The 12,438-nt window shown below is 46.6% G+C and overlaps 1 protein-coding gene across 1 annotated transcript in view; it reads right to left on the reverse strand.

Moving 5' to 3' along the window:
• Window positions 1–12,438, reverse strand: part of SPOCK1 (SPARC (osteonectin), cwcv and kazal like domains proteoglycan 1) — a 514,699-nt gene that overhangs the window by 162,142 nt on the left and 340,119 nt on the right. The window contains exon 4 of the mRNA XM_003354287.5: window positions 5,672–5,786. Within this exon, the coding sequence (XP_003354335.2) occupies window positions 5,672–5,786 (115 nt within the window). The remainder of the gene's footprint in view (window positions 1–5,671; window positions 5,787–12,438) is intronic.

A 12,438-nucleotide genomic window follows, 5' to 3' on the forward strand; every position in this document is an offset into this window, starting at 1 on the left:
GTGGGGGGAGGGAATGCACTGGGAAGCACAGCTTTCTGCTAGCTAGCGGGCCTGTAAGCTTGTTGTGGCGTGGGGGGTATTCTATGGGGACCCACCCCTTCTTCTCTCCCCTCCCCAGCACTGGCGCAGACCAGGCTCTTCTCCCAGGTTCCCTCTGAGGCGGCTTTCCACTTCCCCGCCCCTAGAGTATTGCTCCCTTCCTCTGCGACAGCTTTGTTTTCTAGTCTCCCAGGCAGTCTCTGCCCCGTCAAATGGTTTAGAGACCTCCCAAGCAGTTTCCGCTCTTCCCCGCCCCCCTAGCCCGGGGACTAATCTCTGGAGCCGAGGTCTCGGTGCCCAGCCCCCCCCCCAGGCGTCCCCCGGCCCTTTCTTGGGGACTAACCTTCGGAGGCGAGGTCTCGGTGCCCAGCCCCAACCCAGGCGTCCCCGGCCCCCTCTCGGGGACCAACCTTCAGAGCTGAGGTCTCGGTGCCCAGCCCCCACCCAGGCGTCCCCCGGCCCTTTCCCGGGGACTAACCTCTGGAGCCGAGGATTCGGTGCCCAGCCCCCACCCAGGCGTCTCAATTTTTGGTGACTGTGCCCGTAGTTCAGATGGTCCGTTGGGTTCTTGATCGTTTTTCCGTACTCCAACTTACTGCTACACTCTTCTCTGCATCTGGAGATTCCTCCGGTTCGTTTGATCTTTCGCCCGGTAGGTGACTTTCCAGGGTGCGGGATCCCTTTCCCCTCCGCAGTTCCCTTTCGGGAGCGCCCGTCCCGCTGGGATTCACCTTCTCTCACTCTCCTCTTTTCTCCCGTTCTGCCCAATAATGTCACGAATTTCTTGCCGTTATTGGGGATTAGGTTCCTCTGCCAGCGATTGGTTGTTGTTCTGTGCGAGTCATTTCTTCTGTAGATGTGCTTTTTTTGTTGTGTTTGTGGGAGAGGGCGAGCGTGTCCCCCTACTCCTCCGCCATCTTGTCCTCTCTCCCCTCAAGTTACTTTTTAATAGCTGTTACACAATCATTAAGATTTACACCTAATTGTAGTATCACAAAATATTCATTTATAAATATCCATTGAAGAGAGTCCAGTACAAATTTTAATATACAGGACAGGTATCACTTGAAAATCAATTTTTTTTTTGCCTTTTTTTTTAGGGCTGCACCCTCGGCATACAGAGGCTCCCAGGCTAGGGCTCGAATTGAAGCTGTAGCTGCTGGCCTATGTCACAGCCACAGCAACACCAGATCCAAGCTGCATCTGCAACCTACACCACGGCTCACGGCAACAACAGATCCTTAACCCACTGAGAGAGGCCAGCAATCAAACCTGCATCCTCATGGATGCTAGTCGGATTTGTTTCCCCTGAGCCACAACGGGAACTCCAATAATCAAATTTTGACAAATACAAACCAACAGATGAGACCTACAACTAGAGGAAAGCATGGAAAGCAGCGTGCTGGGATATTTTAATCACTGTTTTTAGATTATATGACCATTGCATAGTTCCTGTTTCTTGTCCATCCCTTCAGGGCTTTTTGTAACAAGTATCAACTACTGCGATATCAAAATCAAGTTAGAGAATTACAAAAAAGTCATTTAAGAGAAGACTTTGTGACTCCAGGCGGCATTCACACTGCTCTTAAGTGTATAGATGCTTCCCCCACAGTCCCTAAAAGATGAACCCACTGCCAAGAATTTACCCTCTTCCAACCCCACTCTGTGTTGCTCAACAGCACAAAGAGATGAAACACAGAATTTCCTAAGAAAATCCTTCAAAGGGAATGTGAGTTGGGCTGAGCCTCTCAATGAAACCAAATACAAACTGCAATATACCATTCTAATAAAGGAGAAGCATTCAGCCTTGGGGTGGGGAGGAGGGGGGAGGTAATTCACGTGGCCCCCCCACTGAAATTGCTTGTCCATCCGCCCTGACACTGCACAGTCACAGATGCACGCATCAAACAGCTTCTCCACTCATTCTATCTCCGAGGGCAAAGGAAGCTAATGAAAATCTCTCTCGGAGGCGCTCACTGTCCTGTCTCAATCCGCGTGCAGAGACAGCACCCGAGTCCGGCTGCCTCCCAATCAGCCCAAGACCGGGCAGTGGCGGCCTCTCCCTGTTCCTGATGGTCTGGCAGGCAGGATATGCCTCTTGAGCTGCTGCAGAGGCCAGACTGGCTGATGGGATTGCCAGCCGATGTTTCACAGAAAGATCACTCCCCTGATGGGTGAATAAATAGAGTTGTCAACACGGCCTCCCTGGTCAGAGGGGACCCCTGAAGCAGAATGTGGAAGGGATGGATGTTTTATCTGGGAGGGTGTTCAAGATCCTCAGAAGATGCTGCAAGGGGCTCATAGGGGCTGAGGAATTCAGGCCCCAAGAGGGTGTTGGGGGAGGCTGGACCCACACCCGCAATGAGTACCACTTCAGAGCCTCCCCAGTGCAGGCCACCTTGCAGCTCCTGATGAGGAAGTGGGCACGCCCCTCAGTCCAAGCCTCCTCTTTGGGCTGTTTTTCCAATGAACAAAGGTTACCCAGCATCCGCCATGAAGCCATCGTGCAAGTCCTTACCTGCCCTGAATCACAAAGGAGGCAGCAGAATTGACACTGACCCTCCTGCCACACCTCAGTTTCCCTTGGGCAGGAACTCCAAAGGCCAGAACAAGGCAGGGGTCGAGGCCCCTGGAGTGAGCTACTTTTTTTTTCTCCAGAGTGCCCCAACTGGGGGTTTTCTGGCTGACCTTCCAGAATGAGTGAGACAATAATAATAATCTCCCCATAACTATTTGTGTGATTGTAAGCTGGTCATCATGTGACCCTAGTCTAGGTACCTTACACACCTGTACCCTCTTGACCTGTCCCCCTAAAATGCACACAAAATACCCTACACAAGGATTAGTAAAATTTACCACCCATAAACCCCCTCTGCAGGAATTACTGGGAGTTCCCATCGTGGCTCAGCGGAAACCAACACGGCTAGTATCCATGAGGACTTGGGTTTGGTCCCTGGCCTCACTCAGTGGGTTAAAAATCCTGCGTTGCTGTGAACAGTGGTGTAGGTTACAGACATGGCTTGGATCTGGTGTTGCTGTGGCTGTGGCTGTGCCTGTGGCCAGCAGCTGCTCCGATTTGACCCCTAGCCTAGGAACTTCCATACGCTGAGGGTGCGGCCCTAAAAAACAAAAATAAACCCATAAAACACTGAAAAAATAAAAGAATTACTAGAAGATGATCCCCACAAAGAGGAAAGAGGGATGAGGCAAGCATTTGCATTAAACCCAATTTGCCACCGAGGAAGCCCAGATGCAACAAGGTCAAAGAACGTGCCAAGGTCACACAGCTAAGCAGTAGCCCACCTGGATGGAGCCTTGAATGGGCTCCTTCCCCATCTGTGCTCTGAGCCGCTGTATTTTTGTGGCCCCCATGGAGATGCAGAAGATGAAGCATCTTCCAACATCTCTCGACACAAGCAAAAAAGTGGTGGTGCTTCTGACACAGAAACCTGGTGTGCCCAGAAAAACACCATTTACACCTGGGTATGCCTGAATACCAATGAGGCTGCTGTCTCCGTCTCAAAGAGATTGGAGCTTATAACTGGAAATCTCGTGTCTGGCACTTACAGAAAAGACTTTTCTAGGAGGAACCAAGCAATGGGCTGTCAGTGTTACACACAGACCCACACACACAAAAGCAGACGGCTGAATGATGCAGAGCAACATCCTAGAGGGTATCTGGTATTTGCAGCAAAAGAGGCCACATCTTTCTTCCTTCAGAGAAGGAAGAAATCGTGCATGGCAGGAGAATCTAGGAGAGTTTTCTCAGAGGTCCTAAAAGGATTTTTTAATAACAAAATCCAACCCTGTTTTTCACAACCCACTCGGCAATGGACCCAATTTTCCTTGAAGGCAGGAGTGAGGTCTCTTGTTTACCTCTGTAGCCTCAGTGTCTCACACGGGCCTGGCACATAGTAGGTACTCAATACCTTTTAGTTAAAGGACAAGGAATGAATGAATACATGAAACACATCGAATGACGAGGCCAACATGCGGTACTGATGAAAAACCTAAGTTTTGAGCTGGACAGTCCTGGGTCTGAATCATGGCTGCCACTTACCAGATACATGAGCAAAAGACCACTGCCTCTCTGCCTCAACACTCTCCTTTTGAAAATGAAGACAAAAGTAAGTACCAACTTGACAAAATGGTTGGAGGGATTCAAGCATGAAGGTTCTGAGCACAACGCGGGGCACAGGCCAGGGTTCAGGGGTATCATCTATCTTTACACCCAGGGAGCACCTGCAGACTGGGGGAAGGGCAAAGCACTTATAATGCAAGTCCCAGGCTTATGGAGACAAAGCATACCTATTTTTAAGAGACCACGGAGCTTAGGTGTGTTGCTGCAAGTGCCAGGTTTGCAGGGACCAGGGGCATGGGGCCTCTGCTCTGTGCTCTCACACCAGCCCCGGAGCACTGATTCTCTGTGTAGCCAGTGTCAGAGGATGGGAGCTCCCCACACATGTTCCGAGGAAACCACTTAGACTGAAGAAAATGAAAGCGTGTCCCAAGAGGAGAAGCCAAAGGGCCAAGAACTGCTCAGACTCAAGATCTAAGAGGTGGGGCAGGACCCATTCTGCCTGCTTCCCAGGGGGAAACAGGGACTAAAGGGCAAATGTCATAGGGAGGCAGATTTCAGTGGGAATCGAGTTCCAGGAAGGTTGCTTTCTTTGCCCAAGGCTATGGTGTAGTACAGGTGAGTGGCAGAGGAGGTTGCCGAATCCAAGTGTGTGTGACCCAACCATGCATAACTCCAGTGCCCATCGTGCCACCTCTTCACTGGACAGGCTACAGGGAGAGGGGCAGAAATGGCACCGGAATCACTTTTCTCACACCCCAACCTACCCAACCCCACTTTGTGTGTGTGTGTGTGTGTGTGTGTGTGTGTGTGTGTGTGTGTGTGTGTGTGTGTCTGTTTTCTTGCTTCAAGTATTTCAGCAGGACTGAAGGTAGAAGTAGCCTGAGTTCAAAGGCTCTTTGGTCATTTGTAGAAGCCTAAACCCACTGGATACTGGGGATGGCTGGGGGGCAAGAGACAAAGGCTTTAACCACCCTGCAGAGGAAGGAGAAACATCCCCCTGGGCTGAAGAAGAGGGTATCAGGTGCTTCTCCCTGAGAAAATAACAAAACACATTCTCAGAAAGAATGACCGTGTAGCGGTCCTGAGAAGACCCCAAATCAGGACTTCCAGCCTGGCCAAGGGGGCCCATGTCCCATGGACCACGGAAGCAGATGACCCCTGACCTCAAGGGCCTCAAAGTATAATCATGGTGAGATGGAGAACAGGTACGGCCCCTGTTTTCTCAGCAAGGAACTTCCTGGACCCTGGGGTCGTTCCATGAAGAGGAAGGGCCCTCAGCATGACCAGGAAGGGATTTTCTGTTCATCTGCTCAGGCAAGGGCTCGGAGTCCAATTGAGTTGATTCAAAGGAAATTAAGCTATTAACATGTTTTGCAAATCTGTGTTTGAGAAAGGAGATTCACACACCCACAAGAGTTCACACCCCACATACCATAGATGTACCAAGATACAGATACCAATACCTGGTCCCCCATGTCTCCAAATCCCCCCATCAGGGATCAGGGTCCCCAGATCCACGGGCTAGAGAGCACCTGGCAACCTGCGGCTTACCTGGGGAGCAGGTGCTTGCGGCTGACGCACAGGGCGGTCTGGTAGTCCTGGGTCACGCACACCTTGTGAGGGCTGCACTTCACCTTCAGGCAGGGGTCTTTGGATGGGTCCAGGGCTGAGGCAAACAGAACAAGCAGAGAAGGGGTTAGGACCCAGAGGGAAATTGAATTTCTATTTGTACTCAAGGACATGAGCGGGATATAAACCGACCATGTGTTTGCACTCTGCTGTTTCCTCAGGCTGGCGGGGACTGGAATGAAAACCCAAGCCAGGGGCAGCTCCGTGTCTAGTGCACATGCTTTTCTTCAACATCAGGACATGACTCTTTTGTGCTTTGGGGAGTTTCAGTATCTTCATCTTGGCCAGGAATTACTTTAAAAATCCTTTAGAATCTTATGTGTTCTGAGGACCCAAAGCTACATTTCTCTCTTCGCTTATTTGTCTGCTATTGCTTTTTATGACTTGGTGCCCAATTTTACTCAGTTCCTATAATGTACCAAGTCTTAGAGGATGGTGTGCTTTGGCTGTGGTTCCATGAAGATGGACTGGGAGCATAAATAAGACTATTTTAAGTTTTGTGAAGAACTTGAGGATGCACAAGACAGTTTGGAGCCATACAAACTTACAGGAGAGTTGGGCAGGGGCTGGGGGCGGGGGGGAGCTGACACATAAATATTTATTGTGCAAAGGAGAATTAGATAAGGGCCATGCCGGGCATATAAAATGAAAACAGAGCTTGAGAGAAAAAGGGAGATCAATTTCTGGGGCAAGGATTAATGAAGCATTAATATGTGAACTGGCTCTTGAGGGAAGGGCAGGATTTTAAAAAGCACAGATAGAAAAGGCAATCTAGGCAGGGCAGCCAGCATACTCCAAGGTAGGGAGCCGTGTCTGGGTGATCCTAAGATATTCCATCTGACTGCAAGTGTGCCTTGTGGGTGGGAAGAATGGCAGGGGGAGGGAAGTTGATTCAACCAAGTCACTGGAGGAAGCATTTCCAAAGCCAGCAGCTCCTACACTACAACTTTTCCTAAAACAGGCTAAGCAGTGGGCCCCTAGCTCATCAATGCTCAGCAGGCTGAAGGGGACAGGCTCCTCAGGGCAGAGAAGAGGCCACAGGGAATTCCCTGCAAAACAAAAGCGACTGTGCCATTTCACTTCTCCAGGGACTAAACCTATTGGGTGGTAAATCTTTCTTTTTTTTTTTAATTATCAAACTACAGTTGATTTACAATGCTTCCTCAAGTTCTGCGGTACATCAAAGTGACCCAATCACACACATTTCCCTATGCTGTCCAGTAGGGCCCCATTGCCCATCCATTCCAAAACAACAGTTTGAATCCAAAAAAAAAACCCCAAAATGCCCATCCACCCCACTCCCTCCCCTTCCCTGCCCACCCCCCACCCCGGGAACCCTAAGTCTGCTCTCCTTGGCCATGATCTGTTTCTTTTTTTAGATAGAATCATCTGTTCCATATTTTAGATTCCACAAATAAGTGATATTATATGGTATTTGTCTTTTTCTTTCTGGCTTACTTCACTTAGTGTGAGAATTTCTAGTTCTATCCATGTTGCTGCAAAATGGTGTTATTTTGTTCTTTTTATGGTTGAGTAATATTACATTGTGTATATGCAACACATTTTCTTAATCCACTCATCTGTCAATGGACATTTAAGTTGTTTCCATGTCTTGGTTATTGTGTATAGTGATGAAACCAACATAGGGGTGCATGTATTTTTTTTCAGTGAAAGCTTTGTCTGTATATATCTCAAGCAGTAGATAATACAGTAGTTCTATATTACGCAGTTGGATCATACAGTAGTTCTATATTTAGTTTTCAGAGGTATCTCCATACTGTTTTCCATAGTGGTTATACCAATTTACATTCTCACCAACAGTGAAGGAGGGTAGCTTTTTCCCCACACCTTCTCCAGCATTTGTTATTTGTTGACTTGTTAAGGATGGCCATTCTGACTGGTGTGAGGAGATACCTCATTGTAGTTGTGATTTGCATTTCTCTAATAATTAGTGATGTTGAGCATTTTTTTCATATGCCTGTTTGCCATCCTTATGTCTTCCTTCGAGAAATGTCTATTTAGGTTTTCTGCCCATTTTCAATTGGGTTGTTTGGTTTTTTGTTGTTGAATTGCATGAGTTATTTGCATATTTTGGAGTGTAGGCCCTTGTCTGTTGCATCACTGGCAAAGATTCTCTTTCCCATTCTGTGGGTTCTCTGTTCGTTTCTTGAATGGTTTCATTTTCTAGGCAAAAGCTTCTGAGTTTAATTAGGTCCCAATGGTTTGTGTCTTTATTGTCATTATTCTAGGAGGTGGATCAAACAAGATGTTGCTATGATTTTTATCAAAGAGCATCCTGCATGTTTTTTCCTCTAGGAGTTTAACAGTATCTGGCCTTATATTTAGGTCTTTAATCCATTTTGAGTTTATTTTTGCATATGGTGCTAGACAGTGTTCTACTTTCATTCTTTTACATGTATCTTTCCAGTTTTCCTAGCACCATTTACTGAAGTCCAGGACCTGATGGCTACATAGGTGAATTCTATCAAACATTCAGAGAATAGTTAACACCTATTCTTCCAAAACTCTTCTAAAAAAAAAAAACTGCAGAGGAAGAACCAATCCCAAGATCATTATATGAGGCCACCGTCACCCTGATATGAAAACCAGACAAAAACTCCACATAATATCACTGATGAACAAAATGAAAAATCCTCAGCAAAATACTAGCAAACTGAATACAAACATATATTAAAAAGGATTATATACCATGATCACATGGGATATATCCCAGGGATATAAGGATTCTTCAATATCTGCAAATCTATCAATGTGATACACCACATCAACAAACTGAGGAATAAAAAACATATGATCATCTCAATATATGCAGAAAAGGCTTCTGACAAAATTCAACACCTGTTTCAGATAAAAACTCTCCAGAGAGTGGGCATAGAGGGAACCTACCTCAACATAATAAAAACCAAATATGAAAAATCTACAGATAACATGGTAAAAAATTGAAAACATTTCCACTAAGATCAGGAACAAGACAAGGATGTCCACTTTCACCACTATTATTTGACATAGTTTTGGAAATCCTAGCCACAGCAATCAGAGAAGAAAAATAAATAAAAGGAATCCAAATAGGAAAGAAGAGGTAAAACTATCACTGTTTGCAGGTGACATGATACTATACCTAGAAAACCCTAAAGACAGTAGCAGAAAACTGTTAGAGTTCATCAATGAATTTGGCAAAGTTACAGGCTACAAAATTAATACACAGAAATTCAATTCTATATACTAATAATGAAAGACCAGAAAGAGAAATCAGAGAAACCATCCCATTTACAATGCATCAGAAAGAATAAAATACTTAGGAACAAGCCTACCTAAAGAGACATAAGACCTATACTCTGAAAACTATAAAACATTGATGAAAGAAATCAAAGACGACAGAAACAGATGGAAAGATATACCATGTTATTGGATTAGTAGAATCAATATTGTCAAAATGACTACACTACCCAAGGCAATCTACAGAGTCAATGCAATCCCTATCAAATTACCAGACATTCTTCACAGAATGAGAGCAGAATATTTTAAAATGTGTATGGAAACATAGAGACCCTGAATAGCCAAAGCAGTATCGAAAAAGAAAAACGAAAATGGAGTAATCAAGCTTCCAGACTTTAGCAAATACTACAAAGCTACAGTCATCAAAACAATATGGTACTGGCACAAAAATAGACATAGGTCAACAGAACAGGCTAGAAAACCCAGAAATAAACCCAAGCACTTACGGTCAACTAATCTATGACAAAGGAGAAAAGAACATACAGTGGTAAATCTTTCATAACTGCTCTTGGCTGCCAGGGCAGGTGATGTTTCCCAGGTCCCTCTGAACAAACTCGGGGTTAAACAAACTGGTATCCCAAGCAGGGACAGCAAAACTGCTATAAGAAGAGCTCCTGCTGTGGCACAATGGGATCAGCAGTGTCTGCAGCACCAGGATGCACGTTCAATCCTCAGCCCAACACAGTGGGTTAAAGATCTAGTGTTGCTGTGGCTGTGGCTCAGATCTGATCCCTGGTCTGGGAACTCACATATGCTACAGGGTGGCCAGACAAAACAAAAATTGCTATAAGAAATGCCATCACTGCCTCAACCCCTGAGCTTCTCAGGGATCACCATCCCCCTGCACCTGGAGGAAGCCAGAATTCCTCTCAGGCCCAGAATCTCAATGCCATGTTCTTTAGGCTAGCTTCTTAGAATTCTTCAAGGGACCTGAAAACACTCTACCCAGAGATATTTCTTTTTGGTGCTTAAACCACTTAAGGCAGCTCCCACCCCCACAACAGCTTTAGCCTCTGCAAACTGAAGCCAGGCTATATTCTCAGGCTAGTCAGGTGAAGAAGGAGACTCAGGTCTTGGTCCCCTGGGGAGTCACCTGGCAGATCCTGGTGACCGGTAGGATGCCTGGTGCTTAGCAGCCAGAAACAGGCTGGTAGGCGGGAGGCTGAATAGAGCCCCAGGGACAGGGTGCTCATTCCCAGCTCTTAAGCTGAGGGATTCATGTCTGGGAAGGGAGTGGCAGGGAGCTGTGACTGCTGCTCAGAGCCCTTGGAGTCTGGGCCTCCCAGAAACTTGCCACAGGAAATTCTTCACCCACGTGGAACTCTCTAGCTCCCTGGGGACGTCCTCATGAGAAGCCAGGAGGCTGCTGCATCTCGGCCAGGAGTCTTTTCCTCATACATTGCCCTCGGGCCCCAACCCCAGGGTGGCAGTCCAGCAAGCCAGCTGTGACTTGCTTTCCAAGACTCACACAACACTGAGCTAAAACTCAATGACAACCAGATGACCACTGAGGATGACTGTGCTGGCTCTTCTCCCTTTTCTGCTTCTAGTCACCACAGGATGAAGTAAGACACTTAGGGATTTCAAGAAGCTTGAGGACCAGGCCCCTAATGGCCCCAGACAATTGAGGCATTTCCCTGATTGGTTTCAAGTGCTGTAGAACCCTTAGGATTTTCGCTGGAGTGGATCTCCAGGATGACAAATGCCAGGCTGGTCTAGGGTAATGGGTGTCAAGGTCTGCAGGACTATATGACAAGCTTTGTTGCCAAAGTTGAGCTTCCTTTTGCTTCTGGAGCCAACTGTACAGACACACAACATCACACTGGGATCCAGAGGCCTCAGTGGGCAGCACAATCTTAAGGAAAGAGTCAGCTAAGCTCGGCAGGAATAGCACAGTGTTCAGTCAGGGGAATGCTGGCTCCACTGCTCCCTAACCCTCTATCCCTCGCTACTCTCTTCTGTGAAAGGGGGAAATGCCAATCCCTACTGCTGCTTCTGGCTGTCATGAGAATGAAATGAATTTATCTTTATGAGTGCAAAGAACAGACCTGGACATGTTAAGTACCTCGTAGGTGTTAATTTTTGTGTGTTGGATTTTGTTTCCAGAGTGAATAATAAGCCTTCTTAATAACCAGAACAATAGCTCACACATACCGAGTGCTTTTGACATGCAGGCAGTGAACTAAGCCCTCTAATTGGATTATCATTCTTAATTCTCACAAACACCCACGGTGATGGCTGCTATGTGTGTGCCCACTGTACAAAGAAGATGAGAGGGGCGGACGGTATGTGACACCTGGTTGGCTGATTTCAGAACCCAAACCCCTCCCCACGTTGCACCAGCAGCATAATAATCACCTAGAGTCTCCTTTAGACATTGATGGGGTGTCCCCACCTTACACCCAGGAGAGAGCCCAGGTACACCATGTTCTTGAGAGGACTTCGGGGCAGGATGAGGCTTTAGGAGCAAGGGGTAGCTCAGTGTCCTGGTACTGCCAAGGCTGGACCAACCATGATGCCCCGAAGATACCCCACATGGCCCCAGGGCTCCGCAGAAGGTGGGGTGCCCACCATGGACAATACACCTTCTGCCTAACCCCTCAGAATGCAGAATCAAAGTTGTCATGGATCCACAGCTGTCAACTGCCTTTCTGCAACCTTGCCATCTGTCACCCTATCATTAGGCTAATACTATAGAGTACTCTCTCCCAATTCTTGAAACTAATAATTATAATACAAACAGGCAACAAACAAAAAATAAACCAAACCAAAATTCCAACCAGAAATACTAATAAATAAAAAGCATCACCTATTTAACTCCATACACATGCTTACGTTAACAATCTGCACGTAGGACTCAAAAGTCTGCTAAAAATTAATTACCAGGGTTGGAACACTTCAAACACGTATGGGAGTTATTTAGAGCAAATGAACTTCACAGAACAACAAAACAGTAGCAAATCAAGCTGTTACTTTAATCACCAGGATGCATCTTGTTTTTGAAAAAAACAGCAGTAGTAGGATGGAAAGGGGATAAGGACGGTAAAGGAGTGTGTCACTTTCACGTAAACGCCGCCTCCCAAATATGCTTTCTGAGAACTTTGTCTAGATACTCATGTTGCAACAGAAGAAAGGCTGGGGGAAAAATGTAATTGTAATGTATACATGTAAGGATAACCTGACCCCCTTGCTGTACAGTGGGAAAATAAAATAAATAAATAAATAAATAAACAAACAAACAAAAAAAACAAATATGCTTTCCCCAGCAGCCCTGAGGCTCTCGGTGCCATTCCTGAATGGCACATGCACCAGCCCTGGGCAGGGCTGCCAAGCTCCACTTCCCAAGGGGGACGATAAGAGATCAGAATAATAAGTGGTGTTTGAGAGGCCCT

This window comes from Sus scrofa, chromosome 2 (genome assembly GCF_054392235.1).
Source record: "Sus scrofa isolate SSC_HxYL_T2T_F1_AM1 chromosome 2, Sscrofa_HxYL_maternal_Yorkshire_Landrace_v2.0, whole genome shotgun sequence".
Taxonomy (NCBI): domain Eukaryota; kingdom Metazoa; phylum Chordata; class Mammalia; order Artiodactyla; family Suidae; genus Sus; species Sus scrofa.